Here is a 15,743-nt window from a genome sequence, read left to right on the forward strand (position 1 = left end):
TTATCATAGTTCAAGTTTTGACATGAAATCCTCTTTAATAGAGAACGGTAAAACCCTTTAAAAAAGCTTTTTTCAGTTACTAGTTCTTGTTTGTACAGAAAATGAAGCTTTTGTTCTAAGTTTTTCAGTTACAATTTCTTGTTTTTATTTATCTAATCATTTCTTTTTCGTTTTCACAACCGCCTGGTGAAAGTTGGCCAGTTGGAGGAAAGTGCAAAATTCAGGAATTTTAGTACTAGTACTCGATATTATATGGTTTCTGCTAGCTTTACCACCAACAATGGAAGAGGACAAAGAAATTATTTTTATCTTGAATTAATCTAATTGGTAGAATGTCTTAGTAATGATCAATGCTGAAAACAGTACGGAAGGGAAAGGACTTAAGGTCGAGCAGAATTCAAGCGAGGAATAAAACTAGCAAAGAAATTTACCCCACATGAGTCATGATTATGTGATATACATAATTTATTTTTAGAAGTCAAATTAACTAAATTTTGAACGAACGGGCACTAACTTTATTTAAAGTTTAAGAAAATGAAGAATTCCGGTAATTACTGACTTTCTACCAAAACTAAAAAGTGGAGGCTTTCAGTATGTAATAAGCGAGCATGCATTTGACAGATAACTACTAACGAGTCTAATATTCTATTGTAAATGGGAATGAGATTAAAAAAGGCAGCCCGGATATTCCGTGTTCGAGTTCGAGGATTGTTGTGTGACTTAGACAGTAACTACTTCTCCGGCTCGAAAAATAAATTACTATAAAAAAATTAGTAGGTTGTATTGGTAAAGGTCTCCATCACACAGTTGTATAAACAATTTTAGTCATGGGTACACACACTTTTTTAAAAATTCAGTATATGTTGTCCTAAAATACTAAGAAGGGAACGATTTCAAGATTTTCTTTTACGATGATTGTTATATTGGTATTGTTATTTTATATATAATGTTTGTGTTAATTATTATTTAAATCTATTATATTGTATCATTAAATTCTTCGTTATGTAACGACGAAATGTGTCATCGTCATTATGAAATGATGAATTTGATATGATGATACCGTTATTTTATTTTTTTCTCTCATCTTGTCCTTCTTTATTAGTATTAAATAATTATATTTTATTTAAATTTTAGAACTTTTAAGTTATTAAATTTTAAATTAATAATCTTTATATATCAAATAAATATTTTAAGATAAATATAAGTTTGTACCAAAGTTACTGAATTCGGACCAACTAGCGCTTCTCCCTAGTTTCGCCCCTGCCCAACTGTATATATAACCACCACTAATTTAGTTGAAATAGCTCCCTAGCTGAGCTGCCGCAACTACTTCCTCACATGGATACTATAAATTCATCCTCCTCCGACCCAAACAGCGGATTCTGTTCAAAAACCAAAACTTTCCACAGTCTCTGCCCACCTCTCTTACTTCCTCCAGAAGCTTCTCCTCTTTCCGCTGCTTCTTACGCACTCTCTCTCCAACAATGCTCCGACTCCACCGCCGCCGCCTTCATCGACTCCGCCCCCGGCCGCCGCATCTCCTTCTCCGAGTTCCGTACACGTGTCATTTCGCTAGCCTCCTCCCTTCAGAACACGTTCCGCTTCCCCAAAACCGACGTCGCAATTATCCTTTCTCCGAATTCAACTCACGTTCCGGTTCTCTACTTTGCACTCCTCTCCCTCGGCGTTATAGTCTCTCCCGCTAATCCTATGAGTACGGAATCCGAGCTTTTTAAACAAACTAAGTTAACGAATCCTGTAATCGCCTTTGCTACGTCGAGAAACTTCCAGAAGCTTCCTAAATTGAAACACGGAACAGTTCTTATTGACTCACCGGAGTTTGAATCTATGATGACGAATACGGAGTTGAAATTCGAGCCTGTGGAAGTGAATCAATCGGATTTGGCGGCGATTATGTATTCGTCGGGGACTACAGGGGAGGTAAAAGGAGTGAAGCTGACTCATCGGAATTTTATAGCGATTATTGCGAATTTTTATGCTCAGAAACAAGAGCGGACGTCGCCGGCGGTGATGTTGTATACGGTGCCATTGTTTCATGTGTTCGGTTTACACTATACGTTGAAATCGGTAGCGTTGAATGAGACTGTAGTGGTGATGGAGAGATTTGATTTGAGGAAAATGTTGAAGGCGGTGGAGGAATTTAAGGTGACGCAATTGGTGGTGGCTCCGCCGGTTGTGGTGGCAATGACTAAAGGAAGTGTTACCAGTGGCTATGATTTGAGTTCGTTGGTAGCGGTTGGTAGTGGAGGTGCTCCGCTTGGGAAAGATGTGATCCAAGCATTTTCATACAAGTTTCCAAATACCATATTATTTCAAGTAAGTACCTTCATATCTAGTGGCGTAGCCAAGACTTATCACTATATATACAATAAAAATAATTTTGATATTACGTGTATAATGTAGTTTTACTATGAAAGGGGCACCCTGACTCTGCCCACGTTCATGTCCGTGTAAGAATATGTGTGAAATCCTTAGAATACCTTACTTTGCTTCAAAGATAATGTTTTTAGTAATGGAATGAAATGTGGCATCATGTAAAAAATGACCACATTTGGCACAATGTACAAGATGCACAATAAGGATAAAATAAGAGGTTGCTCGAGATGACTTAATGATATCTAGTGTTGACCTCCAAATACATCGATCAATGGGTGTGAAATCATGGTCAATATAGGGGCAAAAAAGGGAGAATATGTAGACCCAAAATCACATGAAAGTAAATTATCTCGACAAAACTACAATCTCTTGAAATTCGAGCAAACCTAGCAAGGAATAGGAACACGAAAAAAAAAATCTATATAGGTGATACCAATTACTTAGGAATATTTGTTAGACATGTTTGTACGTTTACAGTAGGTCATACATTTTCTAGGAGTCTTGTTTTCTTGGAGTCTTTGGTCCTGTCAGAAATATAATAGAAGATATAAAGAACTCCTATTACTTTATTTTTATTTATATAATAGTCTATTGATATGAGATAGTCTAAATTAAATGACATGATCCATAAAGATTCATATAGAGGCATAGTTGTTAGTATTGTTTATTGAAATGAAATGACAGCGCAATATTATACTATAATGCATGTAGTCACACCTTGAATAGTGTAGCACTGGGGCGTACTTGATATATTACTGATTGGTGCAAGGCCAAATTCTCGCTAAGCTAAGGAATTGCTTTTTAACATGTAACTGAACTTTGAATCTTGATTTGAGGGTTATGGACTAACTGAGACAAGCGGGACAGCATTTCGAGCTGCGACTACAGAAGAAATGCTTCGTGGGGATTCAGTGGGAAGACTAATAGCAAATACTGAAGCAAAAATTGTAGATCCAGATACTGGGATTGCTCTGCCTCCCGGTGAGAAAGGAGAGCTCTGGATTAAAGGTCCAACCATTATGCAAGGTACCTTCAATTACAGGACTACTCGGACTAGTTTGAAATTGAGACAGCATTCCTTGTTTAGCTATCTGCTAAGCGATCAAATGATATAGTGATACTTTTTTGTAGGTTATGTGGGTGATCTGAAGACAACTTCTGAAACTCTGGTGCCGGGTGGATGGTTGAGGACTGGCGATCTTTGTTATATTGATCGTCATGGTTACCTTTTCGTTGTAGATAGGCTGAAGGAGCTAATCAAATATAAAGGATACCAGGTTCCCATTGCCTGTTTCCCTTGTAACCTTTAGCTTCTCTGGCCTCTTATATTGGAAATGCCTAATTATTCATGCTTGGTTCTTCAGGTTGCTCCTGCTGAACTAGAACAACTTCTTCAGTCGCACCCGGATATTGTAGATGCTGCTGTGATACCGTAAGATTTTGCATTTCTGTTTTCGTGTAACTTGTCTTGTATTTACTCGCAATCATCTGATGCAAGTAAACTAGAGCTAAGACGTAAAAATGGCCCATAATGTGAAAAGATGATAACTTGAATGTTGAAAAATGTTAGAAGTGGAACGTTGATGAATTTTATACATAAAATTGGCAGATACCCAGATGAAGAAGCTGGTCAAGTGCCCATGGCATTTGTCGTGAGACGTACCCAAAGCTCTCTAGACAAAGAACAAGTGATTGATTTTATTTCAAAACAGGTGCTTTCTTTAACTATTTGATTTAAACATTTTGCTCAGGAATCCCATGTTATGCTGTGAATCGCTAAGGTCAATTCACTTGATTTATCATACATCTCACATATGAAAGTGAAACACATGGGATAAAGGCACATGACCTTTGATCCTTGAACCAATTCAGAAATGTTTAGTGTGATTGTCCACAACTTAGTGACGTTAAATTTTTGTTGCAGGTTGCTCCATATAAGAAAATAAGGCGTGTGGCATTTGTTAGTTCCATACCCAAGAATCCATCTGGGAAGATATTGAGAAAAGAATTAAGGAGGATTCATATACCAGGATCTAAGCTGTAACCCAGGTCCTTTTAAGCCGTTTTGCCTGTACCAATGCTGCAGTGCAAGATTCTCTGATTCAAAGATAAATAATTTCATATGATTTCTGGACAGCACAGTTGGCAAACCACGGTGAATGACTAAGAGAGAATGTTAAATAATAATTGATGGTTCTACTTCAAGCAAGCAAAGGTTTTAATGTAGCGAGCACAGAGCTCACTGCGCTAGTCATCCACTTGACAGGTGGAAACAAAAATTCCTTATATACCAATGTAAACTGTCCTGATCATTTATGCCTTAACCCAACATTAGAAGATGAGAAAACTGTCTTTTTTCAATAGCATAGAGCATTTAAGTCCACTGGAGCCATTTGTGGAAATAATGGAACAAATTTTTCTTTCAATGAATAGTTCTATCATCGTTCTGACATATTTACTCACAAAACTCAATTGTGCTGGTCTCATATGTTGAATCTCTGAGGAACACTATCAAAATCATCAAAATCATATCTTTGTCTCTCCCTGCCAACCTGCGCAAACAAATAAACCAAAAGTTAGTACTTAGAACATAATAAATGTCACACTTCTTCCCTTCGAGGCTGGCAGATGAGAGAATCTAGAATTACGCAATTAGTGGCAGAGGATGTTTCAAAAGTCTACCTTCGCTAGGTACATCGGATCACAAGACATAAGCTCATCCATTGAAGTCAGCTTTTTCGACAGCGACATTATTCTGCAATATAACGAACATAGACTTTATTGCAGCTTCTACATGTACTCTTTTTCCCTTCAGGCACTTGCAAGAATAAGTGATGTCAACAAGCATTTCATTTTGTTGGCAATGACAAGGAGAATAATCACCAAAAATTTCATTCTTGGTTACAAAAACCCATCCTAAAGTTATTGAACTAGGGTTGCAGGAGGGTACTATAATTTCAACATCACCCTCCTCTATGTGGACGTGATTGACGTAAAAACAATGGACTGAGTAAAATATGTTACTAGAAGACAAGGAAAAGCAACATTGAAGTAATGTATTTATAAATAGTGTGGGTATTGTAATACCACAACGGGTGCTAGATTCAAGCATCACCATCTCTTTTCCCTGCCATGCAGGTAGGATAAAAGCAATAATCTAAGGGTCGAATAAAACTCCAAACACATTCGAAATTCATGCATCACTAGTAGTGGGAGAAATTTTTTAAACACATATAAATTCATTAGGACTTTAGATTTAAAGAGGAGGTTTAAATCCAATCAGTTGCTAAAGTCACGGATTGGAAAGCAAAAGAATGACATAACTAAAAGAAAAACCATGCACAGATTTATTATAGCATTAAAACTGAATATTTTCATAATCAAGGGGCAGAGAAAATTTAAGTTCTTAGAGACAATAAGGATCTTTTTCTTATGATTAGACACAAATGGAATTATTAGGATAAATTTACCTAATCAGCTCCTTAACCAACTAAATTATAATCGCGATAGCGATAATAATGAAAATCTGACCTCTTCATTGATGAATCAATGTATTCGATCATTGCACATGTTTTATACTGCTCAGGATCCTCCAGGAATCTAACCATACCATCCTTCTGATTTATAGTTGCATATATCTCACCATCTTCAATCTACAACCAAATGTGAATCATCTGTTGTCAAGCTTCAATCATGAAGCAAAACCCAGGTGCAGTAGTAAAAGAACTGAAACCTCCACCTACCATTTGAAGTACGTGCATTTCTGCCTCTTTAGAGCTACTTAGTTGGACAGTGTTAGCAATATCTTGAAGGGAGAGAGTGAGGTATGTTTGAGTTAATCGTTGAATATTGCGCTTATACATAGAAGAGACTACTTGCTTCACTAATCCAAGATTATTGTCCTGAAAAAAGAGATTGAAATGTAAACCCCTTAGTGATGATAGAACTGTGCCACTTCGACCTTGAAAACAAAGAACTGTGCCACTTCGACCACAGAGAACTTACACTTTCAAACTTCTCCATGTTTGTTTGAACAAATGTTTCACTTTCAAACTTCTCCATGTTTGTTTGAACAAATGTTTCAAGCTCAGAGATTTTTCCAGTGCCATAACTATTTGCCAACTCCAGGTAAGGCTGCGCAAAGAGGGAGTTTGTGAGTAATTTAGTATTCGGGCCTGATAAACCTTAACCCAAGAAGGCAGATAACAAGAAATGTTTGGCAATCATGTCTACAGTTCTATGCTACAAGTACTGGTTAAAGATTAAGTAGCCCTAATCATAAGAAATTTATTATTTGAACCTATTCAACATTTCTAACATCAATAATTCTAACTCCAGTTCTTTGTGCAGCTGATCTTGCATCGTCTTAAATCATATAAACTTAGCAGTCTCTCTTATATTTGGTATGAGCAAATGAAGCAACCTGATTTCTCTTTGCACAGTAGGAACTTTACCTGAGAGAAGGTCTTCAAATTTCTTTGAGCCACCGATGAAGTGTGCTTGGGAAAACTGGCGGAAAACTGCCATTAGAAGTTAAGCACAATTTAATCAGTATAACTAACACCAGGCAGGATGATAGGTTCAGTAACAAACTATCAATTTTTTTAACGGGAGTCAGGAAGGTCACGACTCACAGCATTTAAAATGAAAATTTAAAATCTGGAACCATCTTAACACGGAAAATATAGCAAGATTAAAATGCAAACAGAAACTTGTCAGCTTGAGTGATTTGCCACATTTATTCTTTGATAGACTTCCTTTCTTCTTTGCAACAGTAACTCAACTATGTAACTGCCAATTGTTTCTTTTACTCTGCACTGACCTAGCACTATTTTGATATAATAAAACTTATTTCCCTATAAAAAATATATGAAAGAGAGTTTATCTAATCTAATGATGAAGTGATAGTTGGTTATAAAAATTAAGTTATACAGCTCAATTTTCTTTTAAACTGATTGTTTTTGGTACAAAATCATATACACAAGAACAGACAGAATTTTACATGTTCAGTTTCCACAACCAGTTCAATTACCACGCTTTTCGCATGGCTTATCTAGTCCCAAGCACATATAAAACAAACTATACATGGTCCTTTAGCTCTATACAGAAAGTCACTCTGTGTGGCTCACAGCTAGATAAAATACACGGATAATATCTCATCTAGAAAATCGCAATTTATTAAATGCATATACATACATATATCACTACACTGAAAAGAAATCAAATAAACCTTACATGCTGCCTTCAAGAGGTATGTCACTCTTAGATATTAGCCATCTGTACGGGAATAAACAAATTTCACCAGTAAACACTAAGTTGAAAATGGTGACAAAACATACCTGCCCAAGACGAATGAGTGAAACCAGAATGTACTTCTTGTAAGCTTCAACCGCTATAGCATTTAAAGTGGACATAGGTGCCGTCACAACCTTAAAGCAATAGTAGCTAAATCAGAACAATCTTACAGCTATAAATCACCTAAAGCAAATTAGGAATTGGGAAATCATTCTAGCAAGAATAAACCCAGGATAGAAGGTTTAGTCATTAAGAAGTTACAATTAAAAACATTGGCATACATTGTGTAGAAGTTCCAAAGCTTTGCCAAATTGCTTTTGTCCAATGCAAATCATCCCCCTGTTAAGTACCAAATGTATGAGACATAAATATGTGCTCGATGCACAACCCACAAGACTGAACAATTGTAAGCATTTAACTAGAGGATATTAAATTACTCTTTGTGATTTACAAGTTTGGCGCATTGCAGCACACCACATGTTTCAACAAGGGGTTAGTTTTGCCTTTACTTAAAGTCAAAACACTAAATGCAGATGGAAGAACAAATGCACATAAAGAATGGTCAAAGAGAGTATCTTTGTAAAACAATGGAGTAACACCACATAAAAAAGCATGATCTGTTAACAATTAGGGGAAGTGAATGCAATAATGTGTGAGAAGTGGCCTCGAGACCACCACAATAAAAATAATTTCAATGCTGAGGAAACTGACCCGTAGTAACAATAAAGAAAGAAGTCCCTTGGCTGATCAACCTCAAATATGTCATCCTCCAGTATAGAAATACCAGTTTTATAGCACTTTGCTAATACACAAAGAAGAAGGAAATCGGGATGCAACGCTGTCAGCTGCTCAGAAGAAACTTGCAGCTTGCGAACAGCAGTCAGCATAGGAGCCACACCACGAATTGGTGCTTCCAGTAATATAACTTGATTCTTAAACCATCTACAAATAAATATGACTGCAACCACAAATTGAAAAACATATCTTAATACAACTTGGACCGAAAGCCTGAAATATTCAGAAAAAGAAAATCTGAAAGTGAAGGATAATACATTTTTCAGGTGTCAAATGAATTTGCTCGACAACACATGAATTGATAAATCTTGCAAGGGAAACGAGTAGTCCATTAGCTTCCTCCTTTGAAACTGGGGCAGACAAGATCGCCTTCCTGTTATAGCACAGAAGCGAGTTTTTAGTACACCCAGAAGTTGACATGACTAGTTCCATAAAAGTCAACAGCAAGTACTCCCTCCGTTCACTTTTACTTGTCCAGTATTCTAAAAATAGATTTTCACTTTTACTTGTCACTTTTAGCATATCAAGGAAGATAATTTCTTTTTTCCTGTTATACCCACAGTATTAATTACTCCTTTTAAATCATTTTCTCATATCCATTATAAATATACATTAATTAATATGGGTATCATGGTAAATTAGGCACTTCATTTATTATTTTTTAAGGGGTATGCAAAGTCCATAGTGGACAAGTAAAAGTGAACGGAGGGAGTAAGAAACAACACGAGAGAGAGAGAGAGAGAGAGAGAGAGAGAGAGAGAGAGAGAGAGAGAGTTAAACGAGACACACATGAGATTGCCTGCAATATAGCTAGATAATATGACCATTACACGATTTTTCCCTTATTTCTTTTTTCTTACACAATTAACAATATGATGCACTACGTATCTTTTAACGAAATAAAGTATCCACCTTGATCATCATAAACTGTTCCACGGGGTACCTGCTACCTCCCACCAGGCATCGGAAAACTCTACCACTTAGGCAGATGAGAAGAAATTACCTAGTATTTATGTCTTCGTTGGTAATTGAACCCTTGTCACCGAAGTTTGCACATTCCATAGATCACTAGGTTGCACCCTTGGGTGCTACCTTAGTCATCATAATTGTGCCACTTTTTCTCCTCATGGTCAATCATATTACTTTCAAGCCACCAGAAGAGTGCCACAATGTAGCAAAAACAGGGAACAATATATGCATTGCCTAATAACTAGTGACAAAGTTAGCACGCAGGGGAATCTACATTTACCATAAAACTCCATTTATAACACTTCGCCAGCATGTGGATTACTCCAAGATTATCAATGCCTTGTATTAAAAATCCCTTTTTTTTGGGTCAATCCACCTTGAGGTTGCGTTTGCACATGACACCATACCTCAAGGGCAGAGCTAAGGGGGTTCACCTCAAAATTACATTACATATATAAAAAAGGGATTGTTAATACTACATTACGTAAATATTCGATATTGAATCCCTTGGCGTATTTACTTTTTTTATTATTTTTTTGGTTCCCTTGGTGAAAACTCTGCCTACTCATATATTTATATCCAGAAAAGTACTAACTATCGCACTATCGTATCATTGTTTTTAATTCTATAACCTCACATGATATCAGAAACCCTAAATTGGATACAAAATAAAGAATAAAAAACACGGGTACAAGCAAAATACGTTCTTCCGGTGGGGAAAAAGGAACTTACAAGAAATAGAGGTAGCCAAGTGAGTGAATAGAAGGGTCGAGTTGAGAGAGCGAAGAAATTAAGCGAGTCGACTCAGAGTGAAGTAACTCTTCCGATTGTTTGAGAAGGTTGTGAAGATGATTAATATCTGATAAATTTCCAGAAAGCCCTTGGATTTGAGCCACAAGAGATTCAACGGAATCCATGTTCAGATTCATTTCTTTCCTCTTCTTCTCTGAACGAATCTCTGCTACTTCCTTCTGGTTCTCAAGGAGCAATGCAATTGATCAAAGGTGCAAGGGTTCGACCAGTTTTTGTAAAAGGATTATGATTCCTTTAACGCGTGTCCTCTTGGTATGACCGAACTCTGAAGGTTTTACAAATTTTCTTTTTGGTAAATAAAAAATTAGAGAAATTAACTTTAAAATATAAGGTTTTGGTGCACGAAACATCCCGTATTTAGACAATGTTCCAAGAAAGATAGAGTGTGATATAGATAATCTATCCTAATGCAAGTACCGATGACTACTTTCGTGGCTCGCATTACCGGTGACTACTTTCGTGGCTCTGAACTTGTGACATATAGGCCACATGAAAAATTAACTTCAATTAGCGAGAAAAATTATATTATGTACAATTAATAATAATATATGTATATTGGATAAGCAATATAAATATTTTTGGTCGGGTTCTTAATGCGTAACTTCACCAAGAAATTACGATAAAACACTATATAATATTAGGGAAACTATTAGTTATGCCCATTTATAAGTAGTTTATTACAAAAATTGACTAATTCATTAAATATTACTAATATTAGCCAATTAGCTATTTGTAACCAAAAAACAGGTCAAACCTTTGTTTTATTTTGAGTGGGTGTTATTATAATAGATTGGGTACATCATAAGTAGTTTGAATCTCAGTTTTGGGATAATTTTGCAGAGTTTTAAGGTGGTTTAAATTAAAAATTCGAAGCAGAAGATGAAACATGAAAAGAAATGATATATGTATCATTTGTGTATCACATATGTATCATATTTGTATCAAATATGTATCACGTATATATCCATGTATACATGTATGTGTGATACATACGTGATACATATTTGATACATGTATCGCAGAAGAATTTTTGGAACTCGATTTTAACTACGAATTTTGATACCAAATTAGTCCAAATCACCTCCAATCTTCCTCAAAATTTGTATATTGACTCGTATATATGTTTTCAATGAATTTCAATCATACCCATTAAAAAAAGTCCTTTTTTGCTTTGGTTTTTGAATCTTCTATATATATATATATATATTTATTTATTTATTTATTTATTTTATTTCATCATCTTGTTTGCTACCTCATCCATAAAATTTTCTTTCCATCTTGCATCTAATGTTGCTGATCAAGCTTAAAAATATGGAAGGAGATCTTTGTGTGTGATTCTTGCCATTTCTTGGAGAGAAAGAATCTTACTTATTTAGGTTTTCAATTTCAATATGTGTTTGGCTAGTTTTGGTAAGTCTATGATTAATGGCTAGAGGTTGGTAAATTAAAACTTATTTGGGACATTTATGTAAGATTCCCAAAAAACTTCTTATTATTTTCCTTTTATTCCAAGCGAAACAAAGGAAAGAAAATGAGTCCCTTTAGTTCATCTTCTATTTTGTCAAATATACTTATATTAAGATAAGGTGCTGAGCATTCATAGTTTTGAAAAATATTAGTTATATATAAAGAGGAAGAAGAGTTTTGTACGGGGGCAACCGAGGATCAGGTGGGGAGCCTTGACTAAGGAGAATGCTAAGGCTGACGGCTATGGCATCCTGGAGTAGTGGGGACGCTAGCGTTATGTGGACAGCGATAATGGATTGTATAATGAAGGCGGCGAGAGAGGTGTTAGGGGTCTTGAAGGGTTACTCTGACGGGCACCGAGGCGACTAGTGGCGGAATAACGTGGTCCAAGGTAAAGTGAAAGCAAAGAAAGCGATGTACCTTAAGTTAGTGGAGAGCATCGATGAGGAACAGAGGAGAGCGAACAGAGAAAAATGTAAGGAAGCTAGGAAGAAGGCAAAATTAGCGGTCACAGAGGCTAAGACTGCAGCGTTTGGTCGGCTGTATGAGAAACTGGGGGTCAAATGTGGGGACAAGAAGTTATATCGGTTGGCCAAGGCGAGAGAGAGGAAGGTTTGTGACCTGGATCAAGTGAGGTGCATCAAAGACGAGAATGTAGAGTATTGATGAAAGAGGCCCAGATTAAGTGGAGATGACAGACTTACTTTCATAAACTTTTGAATGATGAGAGGGGGATAGAGACATCGTGCTAGGGGAACTGGGGCACTCCGAGAATCACCAAGACTTTAGGTACTGTAGGCGTATTAAGGTTGAGGAGGTCGCGGGAGCTATTGGTAAGATGAGTCGGGGCTGAGCTACCAGACCAGACGAAATTCTGGTAAAATTTTGGAGGTACGTGGGTAGAGCAAGCTTGGAATGGCTGACTAGGTTGTTTAATGTTATTTTAGGACGAAGAGGATGCCAGGTGAGTGGAGATGGAGTACGATGATTCCGTTGTACAAGAACAAATGTGCTATCCAGAATTGTAACAACTATAGGGGCATCAAGGTACTAAGTCATACCATGAAAGTTTAGGAGAGGGTGGTGGAAGGAAGGGTAAGGAGACCGGCGTCTATATCAGAAAACCAGTTCGGCTTTATGCATGGTCGTTCTACTACGAAAGCTATCCATCTTATCAGGAGGTTGGTGGACCAGTACATGGATATGAAGAGGGATTTGTAAATGATGTTTATTGACATAGAGAAAACGTATGACAAGGTCCATAGGGACGTTCTTTGGAGATGTCTGGAGATGACAGGTGTATCAATATCTTACATTAGAGTGATAAAGGATATGTATGATGGAGCTAAGACTCGGGTTAAGACCGTGGGAGGTGACTCCGAGCTTTTTCCAGTAGTTATGGGGTTACACCAGAGATTTGCACTCAACCTGTTCTTATTTTCCCTCGCAATGGATACACTAACACACCATGTTAAAGGGGAGGTGACATAGTGTATGTTATTCGCTGATGATATTGTAAGGCCCCGTAAAATTTTACAAAAAGAAAAATACTGTTTCATGGTGCCGGACTAGGCATACGTATTTGAGGATTTTAGAAATTATTCGCAAGGAGCTTGCGAGCCGCGGCTCGGACTTTTTGGGTTGAACAATGCACCGAAAAGTAAAGAATTTTTTTGGCAAAAAAATGCGTTTCTGCGGTCCATTATGCGACCGCAGAATCACTCTGCGGACCGCATAATGGCCGCAGAAGTGAGGCAGGAGTGGGCCAGTTTGGATGAAATTTTGCGGTCGACTATGCGACCGCATAACTAGTCTGCGATTCATTATGCGACCGCAAAACAGGTCTGCGAGCCGCATAGTGATCGCAGACACGGACATATTTTTGGCTGTTTTGATCACCGATTATGCGACCGATATGCGGTCCGCATATCGGTTATGCGATCGCAGACCTTGTTCCGGAGCTCCATTTTTTAGTTTTTAAAACCCGACCCTAATTCGCTAAATACACTCTTTGAGCCAATTTTGAGCTATAATCTAATATTTTAGAGTTAGAGAGAGTGCCATAGAGTGAGAAGGTATTTTTCAATAATTGTTCTTCAATTCTTGCTCAAGTTTTGGAAGATTAAGAAGGAAAATTCACTAGGTCTTCATCCTAGAGGTAAGATTCTACACCCTAACCCTCGATTTCGAATTTGTCTAGAAATGGGTAATTAGCAAGATAATGTTTTGGGCATGAGAGTTATTTAATTTACATACATGTGTTATCAAGGGGTGTAGGAAGATTATTGAGTTAAAAATGGTAAATATTGGATTGTGGGATGATGAAATCTTCCATAAAAGGACCTTGAAACCTTATGCACACCTAGTGTTTGATAAAATGCTCAAATGAGTTAGAACTATGATCATCTTCCTAATTTTGGTTTAATTTGTTATATTTCTAAAACAGATTGAAGTTTCTAAGAATTCCATAATATTTTAGAGTTTAAGGAAGCTCAATTGAGGTATGTTGGATAAACTCTTCTTTAAGAATTGGAATTCCCATTATCCTTGTAAGTTCCAAGATGTTGATTACAAACCGAGTACTCCGATAAGTTTTGTGATAAAGATATATGTTCAATTCGTGTTTCAAATGCTCTTATCATATTGCATTATAAATTGAGGATGTGTTCCAAACTATGGATTGCGTATCCACATGTTATAATTTCGAGTCGTGATTTATGTGAAAGTTATTATGCCAAGTTGTGTAGAGATTGAGATTGTGATACACCTCCACCCGCATGTATTAGGGTGAGGCGGCATGACCGTTTTGTGTATGATTTTGATATTGTTGTTACACCTCCACCCGCATATATTGGGATGAGGCGGCAAGACCGCTTTGTGTATGATTTTGGCGTTGTTATTGCACCTCCATCCGCATATATTGGGGTGAGGCGGCAGGGCCGCTTCGTGTATGATTTGGTATTGTTGTTGCACCACCACCCACGTATATATATTGGGGGTGAGGCGATATAGCCGCTTTGTGTAGGTATTGGTATCGTTGATGCATTTCCAGCCGCATACATTGGGGTGAGGCGGCATAGCCGCTTTGTGTAGGTTCTTGGTACTGTGGTTATACCTCCACCCGTATATACTGGGGTGAGGCGACATGGTCGCTTGAGTAGAGTTATGGTATTGTACATACACTTCCACCTGCATACATCGGGTGAGGCGGCGGGGCCGCTTTGTGTGAAGATGGTTATATAGGATCTCATCTTAAATCATATAAATGTTATTGATAGCTCTTAATAAGCTTGCTCTGGTTTAAACGGTTATCTATATTATTCTATTGTCGCCCTGATTCATCATATTCAAATTGTATTTCTAAATTCTTAAATTGGTGTTTGATTTTCATACTAGTACTATTCGACTGTACTAACGTCCCTTTTGTCGGGGGCGCTGCATCTTTAAATGGATGCATGTGGTTCCATAACATGAGATATTAATCAGTGATAGCAACACACCTTCTTCCTAGTTGACTTGGTGAGCCTCACTTCATCCCGGGGTCATGTATCTTTGTTCTTTGTATATTTTGTTTGAGGTATAGCCGGGGCCTTGTTGCCGGCATTATCATTGTACTCTTCTTTATTTATAGAGGTTCCGCAAACATAGTGTGGGTTGTGTATTGGTACTGGAAAAGACAAACTATGTTATGTTGTAGTTGTATAACTTGTCCCATTTGAGACTTTAAAAATGATGAAAATTATTGGTAATGAATTAGTATTTTAGACATGATCACCTTTTTGTCTAATTAATGAAAATATGTATTATCTCCATTTGTGGATGAGTTTGGGTAGAAAAAAATCTAACAGGCTTGCTCGGTCGGGTTCACTCGATTGAACGTCGATCGCACTCCTCGGTTTTGGGGCGTGACAAATATAATTCTAATTGATGAGATGCGAGGCGGCGTTGATGAGAGACCGGAGGTATGGAGGCAGACCCTAAAATCTAAAGGTTTCAAGTTGAGTAGG

At 37.2% G+C, this 15,743-nt stretch overlaps 2 protein-coding genes across 3 annotated transcripts; one reads left to right on the forward strand and one right to left on the reverse strand.

The window, feature by feature from the left end:
* Positions 1 to 1,288: 1,288 nt before the first annotated feature.
* On the forward strand, positions 1,289 to 4,848 carry LOC107761282 (4-coumarate--CoA ligase-like 9). The gene is made up of 6 exons (XM_016579498.2): positions 1,289 to 2,337; positions 3,234 to 3,423; positions 3,529 to 3,674; positions 3,762 to 3,829; positions 4,007 to 4,109; positions 4,322 to 4,848. The coding sequence occupies exons 1-6, from the start codon at positions 1,339 to 1,341 to the stop codon at positions 4,439 to 4,441; spliced, it is 1,626 nt and encodes a 541-aa protein (XP_016434984.1). The 5' UTR covers positions 1,289 to 1,338; the 3' UTR covers positions 4,442 to 4,848.
* LOC107761283 (COP9 signalosome complex subunit 3) lies at positions 4,574 to 10,517 on the reverse strand. Of its 2 annotated transcripts, none has more exons than XM_075229920.1 (11): positions 10,189 to 10,517; positions 8,745 to 8,860; positions 8,404 to 8,650; positions 7,974 to 8,031; positions 7,737 to 7,826; positions 6,852 to 6,917; positions 6,403 to 6,531; positions 6,141 to 6,299; positions 5,929 to 6,050; positions 5,080 to 5,152; positions 4,574 to 4,949 (listed from the first exon to the last, which is right to left on the reverse strand). In XM_075229920.1, the coding sequence occupies exons 1-11, from the start codon at positions 10,383 to 10,385 to the stop codon at positions 4,881 to 4,883; spliced, it is 1,326 nt and encodes a 441-aa protein (XP_075086021.1). In that variant the 5' UTR covers positions 10,386 to 10,517; the 3' UTR covers positions 4,574 to 4,880. The 2 variants fall into 2 exon arrangements, with proteins under 2 accessions (XP_075086021.1, XP_075086022.1); XM_075229921.1 differs by having other exon boundaries at positions 6,141 to 6,297; positions 6,440 to 6,531; positions 10,189 to 10,516.
* Between the last annotated feature and the right edge of the window lie 5,226 nt (positions 10,518 to 15,743).

This window comes from Nicotiana tabacum, chromosome 14, assembly GCF_000715075.1.
Source record: "Nicotiana tabacum cultivar K326 chromosome 14, ASM71507v2, whole genome shotgun sequence".
NCBI lineage: Eukaryota > Viridiplantae > Streptophyta > Magnoliopsida > Solanales > Solanaceae > Nicotiana > Nicotiana tabacum.

Coding starts and splice junctions, on each gene's coding strand:
- LOC107761282 (XM_016579498.2), top strand. CDS start 1,339: ATGGATACTATAAATTCATCCTCCTCCGACCCAAACAGCGGATTCTGT. Junction 3,830..4,006: donor GTAGATGCTGCTGTGATACC/GTAAGATTTTGC, acceptor TAAAATTGGCAG/ATACCCAGATGAAGAAGCTG. Junction 4,110..4,321: donor TTGATTTTATTTCAAAACAG/GTGCTTTCTTTA, acceptor TTTTTGTTGCAG/GTTGCTCCATATAAGAAAAT.
- LOC107761283 (XM_075229920.1), bottom strand. CDS start 10,385: ATGAATCTGAACATGGATTCCGTTGAATCTCTTGTGGCTCAAATCCAA. Junction 8,032..8,403: donor TTTCTTTATTGTTACTACGG/GTCAGTTTCCTC, acceptor GGTACTTAACAG/GGGGATGATTTGCATTGGAC. Junction 7,827..7,973: donor CTTTGGAACTTCTACACAAT/GTATGCCAATGT, acceptor TATTGCTTTAAG/GTTGTGACGGCACCTATGTC.